We start from the raw sequence: 27,114 nt of genomic DNA, 5'->3' as shown, positions 1-27,114 counted from the left end.
CCTCTAAAATTGGATCTTTGAGGGCATCATTAAAAGGCAGCAATGGTTCAGTCACTGATGATGGAGAGTGAAGGACCTCTGTGAGAAGATTTGACTTAAACTCAGCACTAGGTAAAGCAATGTTCAATAAACTTGCAGCCTTCTTTATCACAACATGGTAAGGAGCCACATCTTTAGAGGGTTCGTTCGGTACTGAAACTAAATCCCACTCAGGGGACAGTTCAAGGCCAATGGCCACTGAAAGATCCTCAAATGGGTCCTCAGGATCCTGCAGTTCGCCCTCCTCCAAATACTCCTCACAATACCTCTCTTCCTCCATCAGCCTCTGGGCTTCGACGCCTCGACCTGCGCTTCACATTCGAAGCCGCCGGATCCACTGTCGGCTCCGCCGAAGCCGGTGCCGGCGCCAATTCCGACGCCGGACGAGGAAGAATCTTCACAACGTCGCTCAGGGTTCGGCATCAGGGATGATGGAAACGGCGTCGAAGGATTTGGCGTCGACGACTTCGGCGTCGATGGCTTCGGAGTCGAAGGCCTCGCCGGCGTCGGAAAATGTCAATGTGGCGCCGGAGCCGGCATAAAGGGCATAAAGGGCGCAGGACCAGACCAAACGCCATCGGACCCGTGGGACCAACAGGAGCCCAGAGGGATACATAGCCCTGGAATATATACCATACATCGCATTTAGAAAATGTGTTGGATCCTGACCTGGAGCCGGGAAGGCTGGGTACGAACCCCCAGGTTGCTCTTGAGGGCGTGGAGTTGAAACAACGTCGACCTCCTCTTCAGACTGGTGCACCGGAGTCGACAGACCTTCGGGCAACGGAGCCTCTCCCTCTCCAACCATCTCCCCCCTCACCTTCATCTTCCCGATCCGGAGGATGGAATAGAACCGTAGATGGATTCGCCGTCTGCCTCGGAGTACCTGGCGAATTCGCATGCGACGCCTCACCCCCAGCGTCCTGATCTTCCGAAGCCAAAGACACCACCACCTTCTCAACCAGCTTCACCTGTGACTTCGGCTTAAAACCAGAGTCCTTCCTCGAGCGATGTCGGGATTCATGGGTCCTCTTCTTATGCTTCTTTTTAGACGATCTCGAAGCATGGGCCGAGGACGAGTCCGATCGCGACCTCGAGCGAGATCTTGACCTCGAGCGTAGAGTCCGCGACCTTGATTTCTTCTTCTCCTTACTTCCTTTAAGCTTCGCCACAAGAAGCTTAGCTTCTCTCTCCCGGAGGGCCTTAGGTGTCATCTTCCTACAAGACCGGCAGTCCTCGACGTCGTGGTCGGAGCTAAGACACCATAAGCAGCATTCATGCGGATCCGTAATGGACATGGTCTTGCCGCATTCCCCACAGGCTTTAAATCCAGTCTTCTTCAAAGACATGTTGAAAGAGAAGACAATGAAACACAAACAACACAAGGTAACAAAGTTACTGCAAAAGCTACGGACGATCCCTAGAAAACCGTTAGCGTCGACGACGCGGAAAAAAGGGAACTGATGTCATCACGCCGGCGTGGGCCTGATATGGGGTCGATGACGTCAGCGGAGTCGCGTGCGATGCCGTGCCTCTGACGTCGGTCCACGTCGGCACAAAGCTACAAAAAGAATTTCCGGAAGCTGCAGACGCAGGGGGATATTCACAAGGCGAGGAATCCACTGGCAGATGTATCTATCAGAACTGCTTATCACTTGCTGAACCCTTGCAGCAGAACCAATGATAAACTGTCAATCACTCTGGTCAATTAACTCTAGAACCCTCCGGAAAGGTCAACTAAAGGAAGCAGTTACACTAAGGTACAAGGTGGTTACTATGAAGCTCCAAGAGCCCACAACCATTGCCTTCAACAAGGTTAGTGTCCTTCAAGAGGTGTGTTTGGGTACCATCCATGAGACCCTTAGAAGTGCTTCAGACTTGGCACAGCGGCATGTCGCAGCATCTTATGCATGGAGGAGTACGCAAAAGTAAAGCCCCTCATGTTGCATAGACAAATCAGTATGACTTATTGTCTGAAAGTCCATTAAGAAGTGGATTTTGGAAGAACCAGATTTTTCTAGATGGCCGTTTGATGAATCTTATTTAATTTGGAAGCGTAGTTCTGGGGTTCTAAGTCTGGACTGAGAAGACATTCATATCAAGAAGCAACAGAAGCCTAACCCTGGTAGGCACTGTTATGATACCAGCAAATATCAAATGGTGACACTCAATGCCTAGAGGCGTTCTTAAGCCACAAGAAAATACTGTATCAACTCATTCAGGTGTGACAAATGACCCCAGACAACTGTAAAGCCACAGCAAAATAGATGATTAAAATGGAAGGGAGAAAGCTATGTTCACAAAACAACATGTTCCCATGACTTGTACATGTAAATCTGCTAACTATAGATTGTAACCTGATATTAACTGATCCATTTTAATGTTCCCGCACAAATGGATTTGTTTAAGTACACTAATAAGCTCCTTTAAAGCCACTGTACAAGAATAAAAATCAGAGCTCACATTGCATGACTGCAGTAGGAAATCTTATGGATCACACTTTTTTTTACAGACCTGGAATGGTGGGGTCTAGATTTCCTACTCTACAAGAAGAATGAATCCATGTACCACAAACCAGAATTCACGCCAGGTTTGAGTACTAATGCATGTGATGCCAAGAAGAAATAAGCAGATACAAATACCTACTGAATTTCGCCCCAACTAGAAAATTATATTTACTGAAGAATGACCCAACTCTTCCAATATAGCCATTAGAAATCTCCTAAGGTTTGCAACACCAATGTGGATAACACCCTATACTTTGTTTCCCAAAGAATACTGTAAGATATGCCATAATTTGCAATGCAATAAAGCCAAACCATACCAAAGAATTAAATGTTTGGAAAGGGTGCAACAGAGGCCATTCACAGTCTAAAGAAATAGATCTACAAATGATGGATTCGATGAGCAAGAAATGACTCCAACCAAATTAAAAAAGGTATACAAGCAAGAACCACAAAATAAATACCATCACAAATTCCCCACAAATTGACTACTTTCCACCAGAACAAAATAAAAGCTTTTCGACCTCCTAGAAACGAATTGCCAAATCCACCCAATCACAGGATTGCTCTCCCCGACAGGTATCTCTATATTTTCCTACTCCCTTTGTTTTCAACATTCTGCTCCCTTTTATTTGTTCTTACATTCATTTCCAAGGACAATAATAAGGAGTCACCTACTGCAGAATGCAGGTTTAGCAATAATATTTTGAACTCCAGCTCATTTAATCAAACTACCTTTAAAAGCGATGTTCTCAGAGCACTCCAGAGCAGTTTGGCATATAACAATTGTTTCAAAATCCTCCTTGTAGGAGAGTAGGGTCTGCTTCCTATGGTCACCCCCACTTTTTGGTTTGCTTTACTGGTTTTCGACTTAGATGTGGCTGTGGGCCTGCTAATCAGACCCACGGCTCAGATGCACTCTCTCTAAATTCTAACCATGTACTCTAGGTACATACACAATTGGGAATTGGTCCACCTTATCAGCCCCTGTAGAAGGGTACCTTAGGTACTCAGGGCATAGGTGTAACCAAGGCCTACCAGGGGCTGCAGCATGTATTATCCCACCCCTGGCTGGCCACTCAAACTGACAACTGGCTGATCACTCAGCTGGGGCAAGGTCGTATAATCACCCCTTGCTTAGGTATAGTATTCCTATATAGACACACAGTAACCTATAAGTAACTCCTATGGCAGGCCTTAACAATCCTGGAGGCAGAGTGCTTGGTTATGTGTGAGATTGTACTCTAGCCTGAGCTGAGCCTGTCTGCAGCTTTCGGAACCATGTCCTTCTAGCTGTTCTATGATATTGCCATACCATATACTCTTAAGTGCATTATGAACCTCACAGTTAAATGCTAACTTTGGTTTGGCTTTATCCAAACATGTCGTGTAAGGTGTCATATGGCTTTGGAATACTACCCAATCGCCAATTCTGGTGACGGGGGTAGCATTCCACCCTTCTTGAGGGAGAAGACATGTTGTTGCGAACTATCCCGGTTATAGTTAACCAGAGTCCCAGCGTCACAAAATGGATGCTGCTGCCACAGACACAAGTCTGACCTCCTGCTGCTGGGAGTCCTTCCAGCGAGGGAGGCCTGGACAATAGGTTTCCTGCCTGGAGAGGTGCAAGCACCACCCCAGACAAGATTTTGTGTATCGGAACAGGGAGGGCGGAATAGAATGAGACATGCCTGGGGCACACTAGGTGCTCCATGCATACCCCAGTTCAAACCAGTTGCTGGGGCACTCCAGCCCCAGCTCTGGCGCGAAACTGCACAAAGGAAAGGGGGTGTAACCACCCCCCTTCCTGGTCCCACCCATAGGAGGGACCTAGTGAGTAAACCAGCCCCCTTTAGTAGTATAAAGATAGGAGCTGACCCAGGAGACTTTAGATTTGATCCTGAACTGAAACTTGAAACGAAACTGTGGACCCTTCGACATTCAACCGACTTGAAGACTGAAGAATCTCCCTTGTGGCCAAGGAGTGACCACCCTGGGAAACCAGGCACCATCCAGCAACATGACGGCTTGCTTTGTCCCCGTTCCCGCCGGAACTCGAGCGCAGAGCTTGACAAGACCTCTACTCCAGGACTCCTCTGACCCCACTGCACGACTCCAGCACAGCTGAGCCCCGTGGAAGGCGTCGGAATCCGTGGAACCAGGCAACTTGGAAAGTCTTCAACTCGCTAACAGCGTAGCTCCTGAGACATCCTCGAAGCTGTGCACTGGGGACTGAGACACCCCAACACCGAGCTCCACCTGCACCGAAGACCAGCCCTCCACAATCCACGAGATCTGCGTGGGGCCCTTCTGCTTGTGTTCTGCTCGACGCGTTGTCCCGGTTGCTGGACAGTTGGCTAGTAGACCTGTGACGACGATTCCTTTGAAAATCCATCGCTGGTCTGGTTGCTCCAGACTGGCACTTGCTTCCCTGAAAAGGTGGAGTACCTCAGACCCTCCTGGTCTGCACCAGAAGCTCCTTGTGTATCCTGCGTGGGTTGCCTTTGCTTAGGCTTGTTGGCTCCAATCTTGAAGTTGACCCCTCCATCTGCGAGAACCTTCGAAGGGACAGCTCCTCTCCAGCACCTGGTCGTCCTCTACGCCTCCTGGTCCGTGTGGCTGCAACGACAAGCTTCACATCCGCACCTGATTGCTCCTCGACGACGTCTGGTTCCTCCCTGGTTCCACCCGGTCACTGGCTAGTGACCTAGACTCTGGTCCCTCTGCTTTCAGGTCCTCTTCATCCTAGATCCACCCTTGGATCCACCCGGACATCTTCCTCCTGGTCGCCTGCAGCATCTTCTTCCAAGGCTCCAAAGGAATCAACGAGAAAACCCGACACTGACACCTATGCACCCGCAGCCCGTGGGTGAGATAACGCGAGTACTTCGGTGCTCCTGTAGGGATTGACTATCCTAGTGTCTAGTTTTGTTAGTTGTACATTCCTAGTTAGACCGAAAGTGTCCTAAATCTTCGATTACTTAACTTTAAAGTTCCCATTGACTTTCTATTGACTCTGGCGTGAGTGTACTGACACTGCACGCGCCGCCTGTGGGCCTCCTACTCCTAACCTAAGGGTCAGATAGTGTAGCCCCAGCGATTCTCTAGGCCCTAGGCCTTTCCCTTTCCCAAGTCGTGGTTCTTATACCACTTACTTAGTATATGGTTTTACGCGCCCCTAGGGCCTAACTGTAAATTGTGCTATTTAAAGTATTTCTAAGTGTAACTTGTTATGTGCTTTTGCCTCTGACCTCATAATGAGTTCAGAGGAGTGTGTTAGTAAATAAATACATATATATTTTATATATATCCTGTGTGGTGTCCTTTCGTTTGATATTCAAGAGGGTTACATATGGTAAAACAGCGGGCTTTACACACCCTCAAGAGTCTTTTAGCCTAAGACTGTTCTGTCCACGCTACCACTAGGATAGCTGGTCTATAAGGTTGACTTACGACCATCACCATAAGGGTTGTTGGGATTGGTGTAAGGTGTTCACTAGAATAGTGAACATCATATACCAGGCCAACTTCTCACACTCCTTACCAATAAATTCCCTGCATCAAAATTCATACCAAACCAACACATTGTCTCAACTAAGGAATATTAAGTCATTGTGAGGTGCACATGACAAATGTGTGCTATCCTCTCTGATACATTATGCATATACAGGCATACAAATAAAACGATTTGTAAATGTATGTCGGGAACTTCAAACTACTATAGTAAATGCACTGAACTAGCTCACCCCAGGTATCAGCCTCCGATCGCTCATGCGCCATCTTAAAGGCATACATCTAGTCTGTGGCATGCATCTCAATATCCTTGGCCTCTGTCTGTCTATACATACATACATACATACATACATACATACATACATACCATACATCTGTCTAATGCCCTCTCATTCACCAGACTCTCAATCAAGCATGAATAAAACCACTATTTAAAACAATGAATAGGTACAGTGCAGAGTATCTAAACTGAAAAACAATCCATACTTCTCATCAGAAAAAGAATGTTTTAAAAAGACTCAAACCAAATTCAGCAACCCCCTAAAACTTACAAATCTTATTAACCACTAGCAAACTTAATGCTGCATATGTGAATGGGGGCAACGTTCCTTAACATGGAGAGGGAGGGTGCAGTAAGATCACAAGCCTTTTATATCATATCATGGCTAAACAGCAATTTTAAAATCACTGACATTTCAGGGCATAAGAGACAGTCAACCCATTTCACCCTACTCTAAACACTCACACAGAAATAACATTTTACCAGTTCTTCCGCTATGAAGTTCATCTATACAAGTCAAATCAACTGCACACAGCTTACAGCATTAGTTCTGCTCTTCTCTAACATGTGTATCCAGAAGCAGTTATATCAACGAAACAAGTTAAAATTCCAGATCGATGCTGATGAGTCACATCCACCTCATAGTAAAACAAGCATTTGCAATGCAATAGGTCTCAAATTTTTTTAGAGTTAAAGCTATTAGTGTTGCAATGTAAATGTTTTGAACTTAAGAAGCATAAAGGAGACATACATCTTCCTGAAACTGCAGCAGTGATGTATATATGTATTAACCCACAGACGGACGGGGAGGTGACAAGAAGACCCTGGTGTATAGAGCATGTAGGTGTTGCTGTGTAAGCACGTATCTCACTTTTTTCAGTGGTCGTAGTTGCGGAACTACAGGCAGTGACTGGGCGGGACAAGATTAAGGTCCGTACTCTATAGCGCGTGCATGAGTGCCACGCCATGAAAAAGTGAATGTGGAACAGTGTGTGAGAACGTTACTACAGCAACGTGTTCCCCATCTTTTTGCTGATTCTGCAGGTAATACCGATCAGTGTAGTGCACATCGCTTTAATCACTCACTAAGCATGTAGTGTGGCGGCTGACCGTAAACCGGGGCGGGAGTGTTTTTAAAAGAGAAAGAGCGTCGTCCCGCACTTAAGACTGTTAAGGCGTGCGGTTGATTAAAGATAAAGCAACTAATTGGAAAGTTTAACCAAGCTTAAAGTGCGTCGGCCAGCCAAAAAGTGGGGAGGGAGTATCTTTAAAAGAGAAAGCATCCATCTAATATTGTTCGCCACACTGGAGTCTGGAAAATAGGGCGGGTTGTTAAGCGGGAGAGCATGTAGTAGCTGCAAATAAAACAAATGAAAACCTCAAGGTTTCCATGTTTTGCTGATAAAGCACGGCTTGCTGCGTTCACCAAAGCATGAATGCTGCGCTGTGCGAAACAAAGGTGAGGTGTTGTTTAAAGCAACAAAGTATGATGCAGGGTGGCATGCTGTGAAGTAGCATAGCATGCAAGAGTGCCGTACAGTGCAAAACAAAGGCGTGCAGTCGTTTAAAGCAACTCCTTTAAAAGTGTTACCAAGTATGAAGTGGGTGGCCGGTTGTGAAGTAGCAAAGCATGCAGGAGTGCAGCACTGTGTAACACAAAGGCGCACGGTCACTTAAAGCAACTCATTTAAAAGTGTTAGCATGTACGAAGCGCATCTGGCAGTCTAGATGCAACATACCGTGTGTAGGAGTGCAAAACTATGAAAAGGCACATGGTTATTTAAAGAGAAACCAAAAAATTTAAATGGCTTACCTAGCATAAAGGGCAGCGGCCAGCCATGAAGTGGGGAGAAGAGGGATCATCTTTAAAAAAGAAACGCGCGGCTGCAAAAGTGAACGCCATCTGTTTTCAATTAACGCAACAGCGAGACAGGCAAATGTAAACAAGCGCGATGCGATAATTGGTAACATATGGCGCCGTTGCTCGCTCCCGAGACACATAGGCTATGGGAGGGGACATTTAAAGATAAGGCGGGACATTTGCATGCTTTCTTTTGTGGAAGCCTTATGCAATGGCCAATCAAATGAGTGGCAGTAAAAAAAAAAACACAAGGAAAAGCTCCAGGAGTTGGAAGTCCTTACAATAAGCCTCTCAGAGCAGCGCATGCTCACTGGCTCAGACGAGACCTAATCCACTCCAGTGATACGCATTTCCTTTACTTCTGACTTGCTTAAAAAAACCATTGGTGTAGAGATCCTGACTTCCAGGTGAAATACATGGACAAATAGGAGGCCAATTGCAGAGCACACTGCTTTAAACATTTTGTTTAGGTGCCTGCAATCAAAAGGTTTTTAATGTTTGTTTTTTTTTGGTACCACACCATATAATGTCAGATAACTTACTGTGAGGTTTAAACCTATTTCCTTTGAGTTTTTGATGTATCTAGTTTTATTGGCAGTCATTATTTTATGTCAGAGGTAGTTGTTGATGCAAAAGTAGGGGACCCCCTCTATAGAACCAATGTGGTCAGGGAAAAGAGGAGAAGGAACATACAAAAGTATCAAAGTTTCCCTCATAGACCATATTATTTACATCCAATAATTACTTTACATAATTCCAAATTCAATTCAAAAAGTACACCCCTAAACACTTCAGTTTATCTCAAAATATCTTTTTAATTATATCAACAAGTTTGTCATTATAAAATATTTTTTGTTTTTCTCTTTTTTTTTTTAAATCACATCAATTTATCTAGTTACAGAATGAAGGCTTCAGTCCTACAATACATATGTTCATTGATACATATATTTCTTTTAAGCCATGATAGTCATAAAATATACAGATAAAAAACATGTATTACTACACCCCCCTGGATCACTTTGACCAGGAGACCCAATTTGCTTTTCTAGCTCATCCTTAACAGACCAGTGCTACTGAAAATGGCAGGTAGGCTTTTGATGACTTTGATTACACATCATATTCTTCCATCCATCTTCATCATGTAACTATTGTTATTTTGTCTATTGCTATGATTCTTCCACAATGCCCCCCCTCACATGTGTTGCATCCCTCTGTAAAGCGCTCTGATCCACTCTAGGGTCATGTTCGGGCTATACAAAACTTTACCAATAATAGAGGAAGACATGGTTCCCCTACCAGGACATTTATCTCTTGATCGGGAAATTGATCTGCATACAATGCATTTCTTAACGTCCAAATGCCATAGACTGTTCTGGTAGAGTTATTTTACTGTAAAGTATCCAATCCATGGTAATCAAGCTCTTTGTTATTTTGCATAACATCCATGATAACATGGCTATTTCAGCACAACGTAAGAGAAACAGGATGCCTGTAGTAGACATGTCTGATGCCATATTGAGACACGTATCTCCACATCCTTGTGAGAGGTGCTGCTAATTTCTGTAGTACGCTGATTGCCTCTGCTACATGAGTAAAATCGCTAACTGCACTTTTGCAGGGACGTTTCACAAAGATTTTCTGTCACCAGTTGTCTTATTCCTTGCTTAAATGGGATGTACCCTTGAGTTGGACACAGCTTCTAAAGGAACAAGCACTTGCAAGACCAATGGATCTCACAGCTCAACTTCAATCCTTCTCCTCTGCGTCAACCGCATACAACACAATTTAAAGCGGAGATACCCAATTTGCACAGAGAATAAGGGTGAAGAAGAATGTGGTGTTCCCGGGCAAAGATGTTGACTTGGAAAATTCAGAATCTGGTTTGAGTCTCAGCGTCATCTCATCATCATATGATTTCTTTGCAAATCACTTATTGTCCTCTTCCTTTAGAAGAAAAAAAAAGCACTAAAGGCGCTGCCTGCATTATCTGAATCAAAGCACTTTTTTTTTTAGCTTTACATGAGCGGAGGGTACGGATTGGGATTGCAGAGACATGCACTCAGTAGGAGTGCATGTTAAAAATTAAAGTGTGCAGGAGTCTGCAGTGCAAGAACACTGACCACCAATGTAGAGTTCTATAATAAATGACATTTTAAAAAGTACCTTCTGAGTGCGTAGACCCACACGTACTGCACTTTGAAACTAGCAAAAATTATTACAGGTGCTTTTATAATGCGGAGTTTGTGGTCGAACATATACAACAAGGGTGTGGTGGGAGTGTGTGAGCGCGCAGTGGGAACGTGTGAGGCAGAGACGAGACGTCATGCGTGTGTACTTCACCTGTCCGTGCGTGCACATGAATTGTCTCCCTTCGCTCACCAAATCGACAACAATAGTCTCACCAAGGCAAAGCAGCGCATGCGCCGTGTTCGCAAGGCAAGACCTAAAAATGACCTGGGGTGCTGGGGGATTGGGTGGGGGCAGAGGGGCTATTTTTACCTAATGGGCATCTCTGAATGCCTGGTTAACACACAGATGGATGTAATAATGTTTATACTTTATTCCATGGAGCAAGACACATTCTAGTTATCAAGGAACCTTTCAGATACCTTTATTCTTTCCCACCACCTTAATTAAGAACGGATCCAGGTAGCCCTAGACAGCAAGCCTGAAGAAAAATTTTGACATAAACTTTCACCTAATTTAAGTTTCCTAAAATCCATTTTCTACATCCAAGTAATATACACCATTTCTTACCTCCAGAGCAAAAAACAAACTCAGTGTAAATGTACGAGTTACTTACCTTCGGTAACGATGGTAGAGAAGATTCTAGCCGCAGATTCCTTAACGTAGAATTATCCCCAGGCATGAGACTGGATCTGGAAAACTTTTCTGCCACAGCATTCCTTCATGCCGGGGGGACAGCACCACATGACTCCGCCCTGACGTCGTCCGCGTTCGTGACGTCAGCGAGGATACATAAGTCCCACCCCGGGGCGCCTACGTCACTTCTTCAGAGGACTTTTCCACGCCACAACACGGAGCCATCACAAACAAAACTGTGAGAATACTGGAACAGTGTGCGAAAACCCAACTATACAGAAGGGAAAGAAAGGAAAGGTGAGGAACAGCGCCATTCAGAATAGTGCCAGGCACTAAGGCACCAAGTCATGGAATGAAAGAATAGAGTGCAGCTACTGCAAGCAAGCCTGTAACCAACATAACAGCCCCCCTGGAGGCAGAAAGCATGTGAAAAAGGGCACAGCAGACGAAGACGTCTGCAACCACCGCCCAGAGCCAGGAAGGGGTCCAAGGCAAGAATGGAAGAGCAATGACAAGTCATCCCCCAACAACACCAGCAGGGGGGAATCCCCTAAAAGAACCAAGGATCGGGACCCAGCCAGGGCATCTCAACCCCAAGGACTGCAAGAGTCAGAAGTGCAAGCAACACAAGGAAGCAGGGCACAAACGAATCCCTACATTGGAGACCAAATGCATGCGCATCAAATCACCCAGGCATTCGTCACCCAACCACCAGAAAGAAGTAATGGAGCAACAACAACAACAACAACAACTACTAAGAGAGCATTCTCCTACGGAGGGAGTAAGAAAAAGGCACTCGCAGAGGAACGTCGTCCTGAAGCAGGCGAGTGCAGAAGACCGCAAAGGGTCCTTGCAGAAACCAGGAGGAAGGGCGGGTCGTGAAGGAATCTGCGGCTAGAATCGTCTCTAGCAGATACATCGTTACCGAAGGTAAGTAACTCGTACATCTGATAGACACTACTAGCCCCAGATTCCATAACGTAGAATAGATACCCTAGCCATACCCAGAGGGGAGGAGGGTCTGCGAGAGGACCACTCCAGCTCAGACGAGCACAAGGCCACCAGCAGGGGTCACAGGCCCTAAGCAGAAGAGAACCTCAGCATCGTGGAGGAACACCTGCCCCACAGGGGAGGTATTAGAACAAAAAAAGGCAACCCAGCCTTCACCAACAGGAGAAGCAAAGGTAATACGAAGGAGGCTAAAATACCTCAAGCCCAGTCAACGTACCAGGTACTCCACTGGAAGCCCCAAGGTACCGACAACGCAGAGGAGGAAGAGCCACCTACAGACTTTAAGGAGAAGAGGTAGAAGCACGGCAAGCCCTCCACCGGGAAACATACCCAGTGACGAGGGCAGTTGTGCCCATCACAGCCTGAAGACAAGACAGAACGGCGCTTCTGCAATAAGGCAGGCGAAAGAATAAGAACGTCATCTCACAATGGCCCCGGCAGGACAGAAGCAGGAGCGCCAGGGCCCAAGCCAAGGCCTCCGGCCACAGAACAGAAGAGCAGGCGGGGGCACCCAGCCGCTGACAACGCTACGAAACTAAAGGACCAAGACGGGCTCAGAACAATGGCAAGGCCAGTAAACCGTCCTGAACAACCCCTAAAGGGAACCGCCACAAACAGAACCGATCCACGAAGCAGTGTGATCAGCTAGAAGAGAAGAGGAGAAACAAGTAGGACGGACCAGGTCGTCAACACAGGAAACGGCAGGCAAAGGGCAAAACACCGTGGCACAACACCGTAGACGGCCAAGCCATGCCCCAGTAAGGGCCAAAGACCACACCATCGTAAGTAATACAGCCACACCAGAAAGAGCGACAAACCCACAAGAAGGAGTCTACCCCCTCCACGCGTAAGACGTGGGCTATACAGTAGCTACATGTACTCCACATAGGGTAGGACACGCCCCAAGAAAGCATGGGAACCACTCTTAGGGAAAAAACAATCCCGCATCACAGGACAAAATCATAGACCTGCGGCAGAAACCACAGAAGGCTTCGTAATCAGCCAGAAAGCACAGGCGTACCAACAAAAGGGGCTAGACCAGCAGCCAAATGAAGAGCGGGGCCAACCAAGGACCCCGAGGGCACAGTAACCCTCAAAGAAAGTGTAACAGCCACTCCAAAAACCAAATACCAGGAGTTGAATAGTGGAGTCTGCATGAGTATTAAACAGCAGGACCAGTCAAAAGGGAGATCGACCAGACGCTCACTAATGTTTTCAGGAAAAACAGCATCGCGTAGCCAAGCATGGCGACTGAGAGCCACAGAAGTGGCCATAGCACGGCCAATAGCATCGGCAACATCCAAAGCTGCGCAAAGAATAAACGCGGCCAACTCTCTGCCATCCAACACATGGACCGGCAGATCAGCACGGGCGCCCTCATGAGAAAGACAGGACTCCACAGAATCCCACAGGCTAGAAGTAGCCCTGGTCAGCAGACACAAAGTGTTAAGTGCCCTCAAGGCAGCACTGGAAGAAGCGAAGACATTACGTCCCCATGAATCTAACCCGCAGGCCTCCCGAGACGGAGGGAACACCACCATAGACAAACACGGAAAGTCATTTAGCAGTAGAGCGCCTTGAGTAGAAGGGTGGAAAGAAAAGACAGACCAGGTTGTGCGGAGCAGGACGATGGCGGTGCATTGGTGCCTGAGGCACCGGATCGCCCGTGGCAGGGCGCCCCCAAGCACCCATAAGTGAATTATGGAGTGACGCGTCAAAAGGAAGGAACAACTCCCATCCACCAGAGCCCTGATGGAGAATCTCCAAGAGGTTGTCTGAAGGAAATGGAGTGACAGGTTCACCCATCCTAAGAATACCAGCAGCTCTGGAAATAGCCCGAACAAAGGCAACACTGGCCTCAGTAGGGCGCCACGGAGGTGAAAGCAAATCCTCCGTAGGTGACGGTTGCAGACTGAGCCACCCATCCCCAAGTCCAGGGGGAAGCGGCCAGCCCCGGCATAGAGGAGGATGCACAGAGGAATGACGGACCTGAGGGGCCTCAGGGGAAGGCGGAGAAGCTGGTGGAGAAGCCAGGCGCGAGCCACGGAAAGAAGGGTTTGAGGATTTTGGCCTTGGTGACGGCGAAGAGCCTTCCCTAGGAGATGCCGGGGAAAAGGCAACTACACGGCACCCTGTCTCCGGGGAGGAACACACCAACAGATGTCAGACCTCAGGAGACGAAGGGACCTCAGTAGATGAATCCAGAACCCACCGCCAGCGCGCTCCGTGGAGTCCGCAATCGTCGCCTGATCAGCGTCGACCGGCGCCAGGGTGGTCACTCGTGGCACCAGCCCAACGCCTGCCCCCACGTGCTCACCATGAGGGTGAAGCAGGGTCGACGCCAGAACAGCAAGGGATAAGCGCCTAAACGGCACCGCCTCGGCCTCAGATGGGGCAGCTGCCCGCGCTGAGGACCGAGGGGGGCTCGGGAAAGCACCCCAGGTCCTTGCCTCTACCCGTGATTCCACCGGAGCTGGGGAAGAGGGCCCCTGGCGCTGAAGCGGCACCGGCTCGACCTCTGGTGAGGCAGCTGCCTGCTCAGAGGACCGAAGTAGCCTCGGGGGCAAGCCCGGAGTCCCGGCGATCACCTGCGACGCCACAGGGAGCCCCATAGGGATTTGCGGAGAAGCAGGACCACATCCCGACGACGCCACTATCCTACGACCTGGAGCCGAAACCTTCAGTGCCGGAGCCGCCAGCGACTCCGTGGAAGACCCAGCGCGAGGGCAAGGGATCCAAGGACATCTCAGGAGGTGGATGAAGGGCCAAAGAAGCCTGCAGAGATGCAGCGTAGGCTGTAATTTGGGCCCTAGTCGCCTCCGCGCCGCAAAACGGCGGGTAGGGAGGAGGCAGGCGAGGGCGCACATCCCGGGGGGAGACGGCGCCCGCCGCGGAAGGAGGACAGGGCCTCGGAGACGAAACTGAAGGACCTACCAGCCTGTGAGTCACGCACAAGGGGCCGCGGCGAAAGACTATGTCGCCAACTAAACCGGCGACTCCTAGCCTCCGAGGTAGGGGACGGATGCTGGGACGACACCGTCCTGGACAAGCGCACCGACAGCAACTTCATCCAGCGCTCCCGCCGTGATTTAGGCTTAAGGTGCTGGCAGGTATCGCAACTCTCCGAGTCGTGGTGCTCACCCAGGCACCACATGCAAATCGGGTGAGGGTCAGTCACCGACATGGGACATGCACAAGAGGTACACGTCTTGAAGCCCGAAGGCATTCGCACACTGTTCCACTGAACGCCAAGTGTGAACAGGGATAGAAGGCCTGAAAACAGGCCAGGACACAATTTGGATCCGCGTTGCACGCGGAAAAGTGAAAAAACTGACAGACGCACCGTGGTGGGACTTATGTATCCTCGCTGACGTCACGAACGCGGACGTCAGGGAGGGGTCACGTGGTGCCGGCGTGCAGGGATGCCGTGGCAGAAATGTTTTCCGGATCCAGTCTCACGCCTGGGGATAATTCTACATTAAGAAATCTGCGGCTAGTAGTCTCTATCAGATCCAGAATAACTAGAATGCTGTAATGGACTCTGAGGTTTTATAATACAAATGCAACAGCATAAAAACTACCGGTGGGGACCGGCACACATCTCTCTCGGAAAATCATGACAACTAGAGGTGTCAAACAGGGATGTGTGCTGGCCCCACTACTTTTTAACTTGTTTATAGCAGTCTTGCCAGCCACCCTAGAAGAAACAAACAGCCACCCACCCAAGATGGGAGGTGTGACAATAAGTAATCTTTTATACGCCGATGACCTGGTTCTTCTCAGTCTTACGCGGGTAGGGCTGCAAAGGCTATTAAATAAACTACACAGCTATACCACCATCAATACCTTAGAGGTTAATTTACAGGAAACCCAAGTGGTTATCTGCGGTAGAAAACGTAACCTCGGGGGCGGATGGCTATACAACAATATGAGTCTTACAACAGGAAATACATATAAATATTTAGGGGTCAGCTTTGACTCAAGGTGTAACTTTGTCAAACAGCGTAGTGAAATTTCAGTAAAAGCCATGAACCTTCAGGTGAATCTCTCTAAGCTTTCAAAAAAACTGCCTGGTCCTAGTTTATCCCCACTATTCGGAGTTATGAGAGCAAAAATCGGGCCGACTCTGTCGTATGGCATTGAGATCTTTAGGGGAAAATTAAATACTAATTTAAACCAGCATGTGACTAAAATTTACAAAAAAGTCCTCAACATGCCTAAAACCACCTCTGCCACTCTGATCAGATTAGAATTGGGTCTACTAAACTATAAAATTTCCAACACTGGCACTTATTTAAATCTTTGCCACAAACTCAGGCAAGCAGATAGGGATGCTGGGACGTATGGGACGGATGCTGGGACGACACCGTCCTGGACAAGCGCACCGACAGCAACTTCATCCAGCGCTCCCGCTCCCGCTGTGATTTAGGCTTAAGGTGCTGGCAGGTATCACAACTCTCCAAGTCGTGGTGCTCACCCAGGCACCACATGCAAATCGGGTGAGGGTCCGTCGCCGACATGGGACATGCACAAGAGGTACACGTCTTGAAGCCCGAAGGCATTCGCACACTGTTCCACTGAACGCCAAGTGTGAACAGGGATAGAAGGCCTGAAAACAGGCCAGGACACAATTTGGATCCGCGTTGCACGCGGAAAAGAGAAAAAACTGACATAGACGCACCGTGGTGGGACTTATGTATCCTCGCTGATGTCACGAACGCGGACGTCAGGGAGGGGTCACGTGGTGAGGGGTCACGTGGTGAGGGGTCACGTGGTGACGTCCCACCGGCATGCAGGGATGCCGTGGCAGAAATGTTTTCCGGATCCAGTCTCACGCCTGGGGATAATTCTACATTAAGGAATCTGCGGCTAGTAGTCTCGATCAGATCCAGAATAACTAGAATGCTGTAATGGACTCTGAGGTTTTATAATACAAATGCAACAGCATAAAAACTACCGGTGGGGACCGGCACACATCTCTCTCGGAAAATCATGACAACTAGCGGTGTCAAACAGGGATGTGTGCTGGCCCCAATACTTTTTAACTTGTTTATAGCAGTCTTGCCAGCCACCCTAGAAGAAACAAACAGCCTCCCACCCAAGATGGGAGGTGTGACAATAAGTAACCTTTTATACGCCGATGACCTGGTTCTTCTCAGTTTTACGCGGGTATGGCTGCAAAGGCTATTAAATAAACTACACAGCTATACCACCATGAATTCCTTAGAGGTTAATTTACAGAAAACCCAAGTGGTTATCTGCGGTAGAAAACGTAACCTCGTTGGCGGATGGCTATACAACAGTATGAGCCTTACAACAGGAAATACATATAAATATTTAGGGGTCAACTTTGACTCCAGGTGTAACTTTGTCAAACAGCGTAGTGAAATTTCAGTAAAAGCCATGAACTTTCAGGTGAATCTCTCTAAGCTTTCAAAAAAAACTGTCTGGTCCTAGTTTATCCCCACTATTGGAAGTTATGAGAGCAAAAATCGGGCCGACTCTGTCGTATGGCATTGAGATCTTTAGGGGGAAATTAAATACTAATTTAAACCAGCATGTGACCAAAGTTTACAAAAAAGTCCTCCACATGCCTAAAACCACCTCTGCCGCTCTCATCAGATTAGAATTGGGTCTACTAAACTATGACATTTCCAACACTGGCACTTATTTAAATCTTTGCCACAAACTCAGGCAAGCAGATACAGGCTCACTGGAGTCATTAGTGTGGTTAGACATCTCTCAGAAACAATGGCTCGCCTACTGGCTGGCAGGACGCAACCTACACGAAATTGACATGTCAGTACCGGAATGGAACAGGGGGAGTGTCCATGCCTTGCTACTCCCGAGGGCGGAGGTCCCGCGGTCAACACCCCCCCTGCTCCGCATAGCGGTCGAACACTGGAGGCGGGCGGTGAAATACGCGTCCTCCACATCCACTTATGCCCCCTCGATACCACTACTGGGACTACCAGCCGGACTGAGAACACTCTCGAATCAAATGCTTACAGACTGGCATGACTCAGGAGTGACAAGTGGGGGATTTCTTTAGTACTGGCAGAATGATGACGTTCGAAGACTTTTGCACTACGCACCTCACACCCAGAGGGTCGTTCCTGCTGCACGCAGGAGTGAAATGCTACATAACACAGGTGTGGGCCCCAGATGGGTTGGAGCCACCCACGAACCCACTGCTCACGATGCAGTATTTGATGGGATCGGGTAGCCATCTGACCAAATGGATAACACACGGTATAAGAGAGGGCAGGGTTATTTCCCTACAACCACTACGGGTTAAGTGGGAACATGACATAGGGAGACCACTCAGGGATAAGGAATGGGACCGGATATTGAAATATCCAAAAAAGGTGTCGGGGAACCATAAGTTCAAATTCATACAGCTTATGCTCCTGCACAGAGCATATCTAACTCCCCACCGCCTACACATTATGTTCCCGGATGCCCCTGATGCGTGCCCAAGATGCGGGGCGGAGGATGCCCGACTAGTACACATGTTATGGAGCTGCCCAAAACTAGGTTATTACTGGACTACAGTTCAGAATGACCTGGCTAAGCTAGTCCCCGCCAAACCATACACCACGTTGGAATACACCCTTCTGGGATTGGGCCCGGTGGAGTGGAAAAAGAGTGTAGGCACACGATTCACGGACTTGGCCTTGATCTTAGCGAAGCGTACCATAACCATGAAGTGGAAGTCGCCCAGACCACCAGACCCTGAGATATGGAGGGCGGAGTTGGTGAGATGGGGGAAGGCTGAGAGCATGACATTACAGCGCGAAGAACGCAGAGGGCTCAGGAAGCACCCTATTTCTCTGGAATGGAATACATTGTTGGGGTCGTTCGAGACAGGGTACGATACAGACTCAGATCACACCATAGATTTGGGGCAACGGGATTAATGACAAATACCAACACTGCCACGCCCCTCATATGGCTTATACCATAGAATGGGGCCGGTGCACGCAACTACAGGTGCTCGAATAGTGTCTAATAAACGTGAAACATTTTATATACCCTCAGTAAGATTATAGCAGGGTCTCCACATGTGATGTCCATGTGTAGGAATGAGCGACACCATGTGTGAATGTAATTACAAGCAGGTCAGTGCCATGGGGGGGAGGGAAAGGGAGGGGGGAGTTCAGGTTGGGAGACTTTTCGAATGTACCGAGAAAATGAAAATGTGTGTATCCTACAAGTGCGACAATACCGTACGATTGTGTAAACTATGCAATGTGATTAACCTGCACTGCTGATTGCAAATACATTTCTCCTGTTAATAAAGAAATTTTAAAAAAAAAAAAAAAAAAAAAAGAAGACATCTCTCAGAAAAACCCAGGTGGCTCTTACGGCCGTTTCTTTAAGGATTCCATCCAGCAAATGTCAGTGGGCGACCTATGGGACCTCAATCCCAGCAAGACAGTATTTAAAAACAGCATTAAGAAGCGCATCCGAATGAGGTCCCTAATCATTGACAAAGCTCACTTTGCTAAACGCAGACACGCATGGGCAATAATGAATTCCTACGGGCGGATATCTCCTGCCTCCTACCTGTCCTGCACCTACCCCCTGTATTTAAACCTTAGCTTTATGGCTGTGAGATTGGGCGACTGGCAATTCCTAAAAGATTTACCCTCTTTACCCACGTCAGAAGATTTATTGTGCAGAGGGTGTGGCAAGACGGCTGAAACCTTGGAGCATGTAGTAGGTCTCTGCCCCGCTCTTATGTCACAGCGTAGGCGTAAACTGATAACCGAGTGGAATAGGCTGGGAATCCAGACCTGCAGACAGGCAATTATCGCAGCTCTGACTCCTGAAAATACAGCTTTAAATATAGGCCTTACAACTTTTATACGTTATGCGTACCGTAATTTCACACGTTAACCGGAAGGGCCGGCCAATGCCCTTTCTTTTAAGGATCAGTCTACACCAAATTGCACTTTAACTGATGCTGCTAAAACCGTCTTAATCCGATGGACTTTTTAATAACCTGCTGCTATTTGTTGAACACTAGATTGTATCCATCAGCTCAACATTGCTAATTGCCAGCACCACAATCCTTCTGTGTTTTAACGCCATGTCGACATTGTTGCTTTGCACATCATGTTTTTTTCTTTTTTTTTTTTAATCACTCGTATGTTATTGAAGCTCTCTATTGTAATTTGGAAGTTCTTATCTAATCATTTTATGTCGCGCTTCCCTTTTTCCTTTTTAACAATGTGTATAGCTGTTGGTATTTTTGATGTACTCTTTTAAGGATATTTCATATCCAAATAAAGATATTATTATTCAACTACATATATCTTGGACTTCAGCCCTTTATTAAATAATTTCACTGAAATTCTGGACAGTCCTAATTATCAAGCCTCCAGTGCCCCTGGCAAATTCTTTTTTACTTAGTGTACCTCACAATTTTTCTGAAATCCTATAACACAAATACCCACTCAGCACAGTTCAAGGTGATGAGCTGAAGTGCAGAAGTGGCACATGATTATCTTTAATTAGTCTTTAGATTTCAGTCTGGAGATACACTACCATGAACTACATGGATGGGCTTCGGGTTAGTGGCAGTGGAAAAGTGGGTTAGTGGTAGTGGAAAAGTGGAAAAAAGAAGTGTCCAGGACCACACGCATAGGTGCTAATCACATGTAGAGACCACTCTGAATATGTCAATCGGGTGCACAGTATCTAAAGACGTTCCCAGAGCTGCAAATGGTGGATTAGCTCCTTCAGCAGTGACTCGAGCGGAGTAGCAGCGTGGCATACGCACAGACAGAGCACAGAGGGCAGTGCAGGCAAGACTGGAGGGAGGGGGATAGGAGTCGGCACAACTGAAACTGTTTTGCATACTAGGCACTTCTTGTCACTGTTGAAGCCGACACTAGGAGGTGCTGAGAGAAAGAGATTAAGTAAACCAAACTTGAACGATTGATTCATGCACACACTCTGAATGAGAAGACGAATGAATGGCAGTGTAAATCAAGGAATAATGGGACTCTGAAGAATAAACCTATTCAACCAAAAGGCCAAATGGACACTTGACAGAAGCGACCCCTCCGAACAAGGCTGTGACAGGAAAGGTCGTAACTGAAATCCAGAAACATTTATTCTGCGATAGGATACCCTCAAGAGAAAGAAAAATACATAAATCCTATAAAGTAAAGAGAAATGGAGAAAAGGTCAAGCAGCCATCTCTAAAACACCTTCATAAAGCAGGCAATTTAGCACCGAGGTTAAACACAGCATAACAAGCAAAGGGCCATGCACAAAGGAGGTAATTATTATTAGGGAGTTTTTTAAAGCGCCTGGTTTACGCCCATAGGCGTGTCTCCGCGCTGTGGTAAGTAAGAGTGCTGTGGAAGGATCACTGTAAAAACAAAGATCATGGCAATGTGCTGTGAAGTCCATAATCAAGTAGTACGAAAGAGATACAAGAGCAAATATAGCACAGCATAAGCCTATACAGTCTCTACCACAAATGCTACACCCACACATTAATTAAGTAGGTGACAAACTTTTGTAAGAGCAGTTCTGAGTGGCTTCCAAGGGTCTAGTGGCCAGGCAGCATACAAACTTTATTTCAGGCTGCAGAGCATACAGTACCATGTTAATGGCATAAAGTGATATTACAAGGTGTTATCCCACCTTCCCACGTGCGCATGAAACTGAAAAAATATGCAAGTGGTTCCACATCCAAAGCAAAGATCGGCGTGGCTGTTTTCTCTTGTGCCCCTGCATATAGGCACCACCATTGGAATTATATCTATTGACCCTCACTCTAGTGCTTAGACAGTATAAAGTAAGATTATCATACTTATACTAATAGCCATTGTAGTGGGTGTAGACAGAGTACGCAAAAAAATTAATTCTGGCAGGATATAGCATATTCTCACTCTCCCTCACTATAATCGAGGGAAGGCTGGCAAATAGGAGGGATCCGCAGAAGGTAGAACGGCACAGAGAGCTACAGGAGCTAAAGCAGCTATAAATTCATCAGTGAGACAGAGGAAAAGTACAAGAATTATTCCTCAGACAAGAGGTGTTGACTGGAGGCGTCCCTGAAGGGGTGATGAAACCTGGCACACAAAGGAAGAGCAGTCAGTACCAATACGCTCACCAAACTTTCACTTTGGAAAACGTATTACCCTTTTAAAGACTATTTCTGCATTGATTTGGGAATATAGAGCAGCTCTATTATAAATGAGAGGGGGGGTGTAATGGGCTCAGGCACACACATCGCTTGTCACGGTTTCTCCTGTAACTTCAACCACACTTCCTCAACCTTTCAGACTCTTGAAATTGTAGCCCTGGACAGATGATAGTAGAAAACAAGACAATAATACATAGATCCAATGGAAAAAAGGGTGGGGAAAGGGAATGATTCTCAAGTGAGTACCAATTCATTGAGAAAGATATCTGCCTTTACGTTCTTAAACAGATTAAAACTAGGGAAGAGCCTGGAAGTGAGGTCAGTGGAGTCTAGATACAAGAGAGACAATCTGGTATTCGTATCTGCTGCGATGAGTAGTCTGGAGTGCTTGCCACCCCCTTTGAAAAAGATGGTAAATGTGTAGTTATCCGAGTCCAATAACAAAATTAGTAAATGGTTAGAGAGGGAGGAGCTTGGAACCATTTCCGAATGAGTATTTTATTCTAGCAGACTCTTGATAACAACTGACTACATAATCAGGATGGAGAGAAGGAAGAGAAAGGTAGAAATGGTGGACAAGTACCTGACTAGGGAAAATGGCAATGTTTAGCCCCAAAACAGGAGAAATGGGCATGTTGAGTACAATGGTGGGGAATCAATGACAGTGGAACTGCCCAAGGGCCAGATGGAGATGCCCACGTCTGGTAGGCATCACTTGGAAAAATGACAAAGTGGAAAGATGTGTCATAGCTGTGTAAGTCTGCTACCATACAATACAAAACCAAAGCAGACTGATGGAGTGGATACTAGGAATGTGGAGACGAAATTACAAAGGACAATAGTTACGTTGACATGGCGGATAAGGAGCTTCATAGTTTGATAGCATTGCTGCAAATAGCATCATTGCCCCTTCTGCATCTAGAACATAGAGATGAAATGTTGGTCAATGTGAGGAGGGATACAAAAGTCAGGGTTCTAGATTAACTTCAGTCGGGTCAGTGGATAATGGTACTCAGCAGATGCAGAACTTTGCAGACCATCTTTTTTCCTCTGATCACCCTTGCGAGAACAGTCTATAGGCTCTTCATATGTAACTCAAGAAATCTAGTACTTTTAATAATGGAATACTTATTCTGGTGCTTGGTTACTTCAATATAGGGAGATGCCTGTATAAAAACACATCTGCGCACTGAAGGAAAGTGAATTGTACAATTTCTAGATTTCAGTGCACATCCCAGAATAAGAGGAGCCTACTCCTGAAAGTGTGCAAAGAAATTTAGGTCTTGGGTACTGAAGATTCCTTTGGGAACCCAGCCAAACTGAAAGTACTTCAAATCTTGGGAGACAGACATTTTAGACATGTGAAATATTTGGATACATGGATGTGGTAACATTGCTTTCCTTTAAGCATTTACCCTTCCGTTTAGCTTTTTTTTCTACTTTCTGATGTGCTCTTCACTCTTTCCTAGAGGAGATCATATTTTTCCCCGATTCAATGAAAGGACTTGAATTTTCGAGGATGGAAGTAGGGGAATTCGTTAATTACGTTTTACTATGATACTCTGAGGGACAACATTGTGGTATTTGTGCTTAGTTCTGATGTTAACATTTTCTTCAGCTACTTGACATACAGCGGCATAGTTGATAAAAAAAGAGGACAAACAAAAAGAGGGCAAGCCAAAAATGAAAGGGAATCAAACTTAACATGGAAAAAAGTTATAGCTGAAATGAGTCCTTTAGAATATATGAGAAAAGGTGTTCTCCCTCGGTTATATGTATGTGTTCTAGAGTTGAAATGTTACATTTCTCCCCACTAAATTTCAGGTCAACTGTCCAATCACACCTATGCACCATTTTAAAAAAAACATTTTACTATCTCGCATTTCTGTGGCTTGTGTCTGACAAGTTTAAATTATATGTTTTACTACCACTAATTTGTTCAAGGAAAATGTAACGGGTCCAAAAAGGAATTGCATGGTTCACCAAATTGGCATTTCTCCTAGCCCAATAATTTAAATGTAATGGCACTTGCCCACAAAATGTGACGATGTGTAGGTAATATTCGCACCAATAGGCAAATGTTAAAAAGCGCATCCAACAATGAACTTCTTAAAAGGCATAAATTATGGTCCTCAAATGAAACTCCCTTTTTTAAAGCAAACCTCAACATTAAGGGTCGGACTATCAACTATGAACATGCGTTATGCAAGACGTGATTCATTTGTGATGATAACAAAATGCTTTCCCATGCACCACAGAGGCACCCTGAAGTTTCTAAAAGTCCCATAACATTTCCGCAGTCCAGTATCTTTTAAAATAACCTTCAAATGAGATTTTACATATTTAATAGGGACAAGATGGTGCTCGGCTGACCGATAAAGAATTTGAATACTAGACCAAAAAATAAAATTGGCAAGTCACATGTGTATTGAAAATTGCTATTAAGGAAACTACTGCACAGCTAACACGAGGGCAGAAATCTAAAACTCCCAAGAAATAGCTAGATCATAACAACAACCTTAAATATGTCTCGGCATTTCCTGAAATTGGAGGAGAGTCCTGCTTCAGGGTATTATCCATATTACTTGGTATTACACAAGTGCTTCAATATAAAACCACTATTCAGCATCATATAAGCAGATGGAGTTTTGTACTAATAATGAATAAACATAATCAGAAAGCTTACCATATTGTTGACACTCTTTAATATCGTGGTGAGCCCACTTATAACTAGGGAAAATTTGTACTTCGAAATGTTTATAAGACATTCCTTGTTGTGCTCCATGCTGACTTTGGTGTGGGTGTTCTGCTGTCCTGATCTTATTGGAAGCTGCAAAAACAAGCAAAGAGTGGATAAAACTTTAAGTGGATTAAGACAGAAAAATGTAAGTATTATTACAGACACTCAAATCACAAGTTGTACAGCACAAAAAGTCTGGTTTTATTCTCTGGTTAAGAAAACAACTTGTTAGCAGTTTTTTTACTTTTTTAAATCCTGCGGCGACTTAAAGATTGGCTGGAAGCTTGTACTTCATAAAGAGCACTGAACAAGACATTCCTCAGAGATCAAAAAAGGTACTGGAAAAACTAATTTGCTTGTGATATTTTCGAGACTGTGTTGTGTGGTTTCAAATGAAAATTTACGATCCGATTGGTCAGTTTGAGAACTCCCTGTATAAAGTTGTAAAGAACTACATTCGATGAAAGAGAAAACCCACCAACAACGTGGTTTAATTACACTGAATTAAGAATAAATGCTATGTATGTCTGGTAAGTAACCTCAAGCTGATTATTTTCAGACTATGAAGTCTACTGCTAGGGGTAGCACGACTCTGAAATGAGCTCAAGAGCGGTCAACAAACTTCCCTGAATACTAGAATTGCACTCTGTCTTGTCAAAATGAGGAAGAGATTAGCAAATCACCTTTCTAGTTACTTTTCATATGGTGTCCATGCATTGCTTCAATGACCTATTTCAACAAAGAGCCCAGAGATGATGGTAGGAATGTGTGTTCCTGGCACAAAATGGCAAGCATTCCAGAGATATAAATTCAGGCTGACACGCCAACCCCATACTAATATCCAGCATTTTCTTTTCTTGAAATTAGTTTGGCTTCTCTCCCTAGTTGCACTCAGCAGTCTGTATTGCCTGCTCAACAGAGGTAACAGTCTCTTGCTTATCTTTTTGCCTGAGGTTCAACTTCGAGATTAGGATATCCCTCATTACTGCTATACATGCACCCCACAGCGTTGCAGCTGAGGTTATCTGAGCCCGTATTGTGCTAAAAGAAATGCATTGATCCCTCTCATAGAGCCTCTCCAAATTAATTTAAGGCAGGCACAAAGTGCTCAAGCACCAACAGGGTATAAAGCATGGTAGACCGCCTCGAACAGGTAATTCCAGACGAGCATGATCCAAGAGATCTCGCATATGGAGGAATACCCAGAAGCTAAATGTAAGTGAGCAGTGTGCGTAAAATAGTAATCGAGACAAGAGAAAATGCCATGTGCCCCAAAGAAGACATGGTGTCCAGCTGCGTTTTGGTGGCGGTAGCGCCAGACATCAATGACACCAATAGGCTAGCAGAAGGCACAGCCTACAGTGGGGGCCTCATTCGATCCAAGGAGCTGTCCACCAAGCTGTGCAAGTCTCCACCGATTATGGGGAGTCCACTTGGTGCAGAGAACACAGCACTGCTCAGGCGTCCTATAAAGGATTATGTGAGGGGGCCAAACAGAAGCCCACAAGAGAACCCCACAGGGACCCCACCACCCATAGGAATTTTCCGATGTCATCCAAATAGGATTGAGCCATCATAAAGGGCAGGCGAGTGATAATTAGAACTACCACCCCCACTGGAGCCCCTGTTGAATCCCACATTGGCAGCCTGTGTTGAAGCTGTATCTCTGCAGGCACCAGCAGTAATGGACCGTAAAGCTGGTTTTTTGGAGCAGGGGTCCATCTATTCTTAATTGTTTGGCCCATCAGCAGATGAGGTCTATTATTTTGGTGGATATTAATTTTATTTGGCAGGAGCTTACTTCTTCCTTTCTCAGTCTATTCAAGGGCTAGTTCTACGCACTCATACACCTACACAACACTTCACGCATTTGCTTCTGTTGTACACACTGTGCTAACATGTGATACTGCATAGGGGACTAACTTCATCTCCCATCTGTGTTTAGATTCCACTATCTTATGTTTAGATTCCACAATCTTTTGTTTAGATTCCACTATCTCGTTCTCCTTGCTGACTGGCTCTTGGTCCTTTGCTTGTGCTTACCTATTTCATTCCTTCTTTCATATGTTTACGATCATAGCAAGGAGGCATTGTTGGCCAACATGGCGGCGGCCACAGTTTTCCTTATTTGTCCCAGAGATTCTTTAAAAGTTTCTGTTTTCAACCTGACCACTG

General features: G+C 46.0%; 1 protein-coding gene across 8 annotated transcripts in view; it reads right to left on the bottom strand.

The window, feature by feature from the left end:
* The window catches only part of NF1 (neurofibromin 1), a 2,143,703-nt gene that overhangs the window by 1,915,403 nt on the left and 201,186 nt on the right, over positions 1–27,114 (bottom strand). For all 8 annotated transcript variants that reach the window (XM_078679713.1, XM_078679719.1, XM_078679717.1 and 5 more), the window contains exon 2: positions 24,886–25,029. In XM_078679713.1, coding sequence (XP_078535839.1) covers positions 24,886–25,029 — 144 coding nt within the window. The remainder of the gene's footprint in view (positions 1–24,885; positions 25,030–27,114) is intronic.

Source organism: Lissotriton helveticus, chromosome 3_1, assembly GCF_964261635.1.
Source record: "Lissotriton helveticus chromosome 3_1, aLisHel1.1, whole genome shotgun sequence".
In the NCBI taxonomy this organism is placed as follows: domain Eukaryota; kingdom Metazoa; phylum Chordata; class Amphibia; order Caudata; family Salamandridae; genus Lissotriton; species Lissotriton helveticus.
The sequence above is the reverse complement of the archived record's forward strand: the minus strand, read 5'-3'. Positions and strand labels throughout refer to the sequence as shown.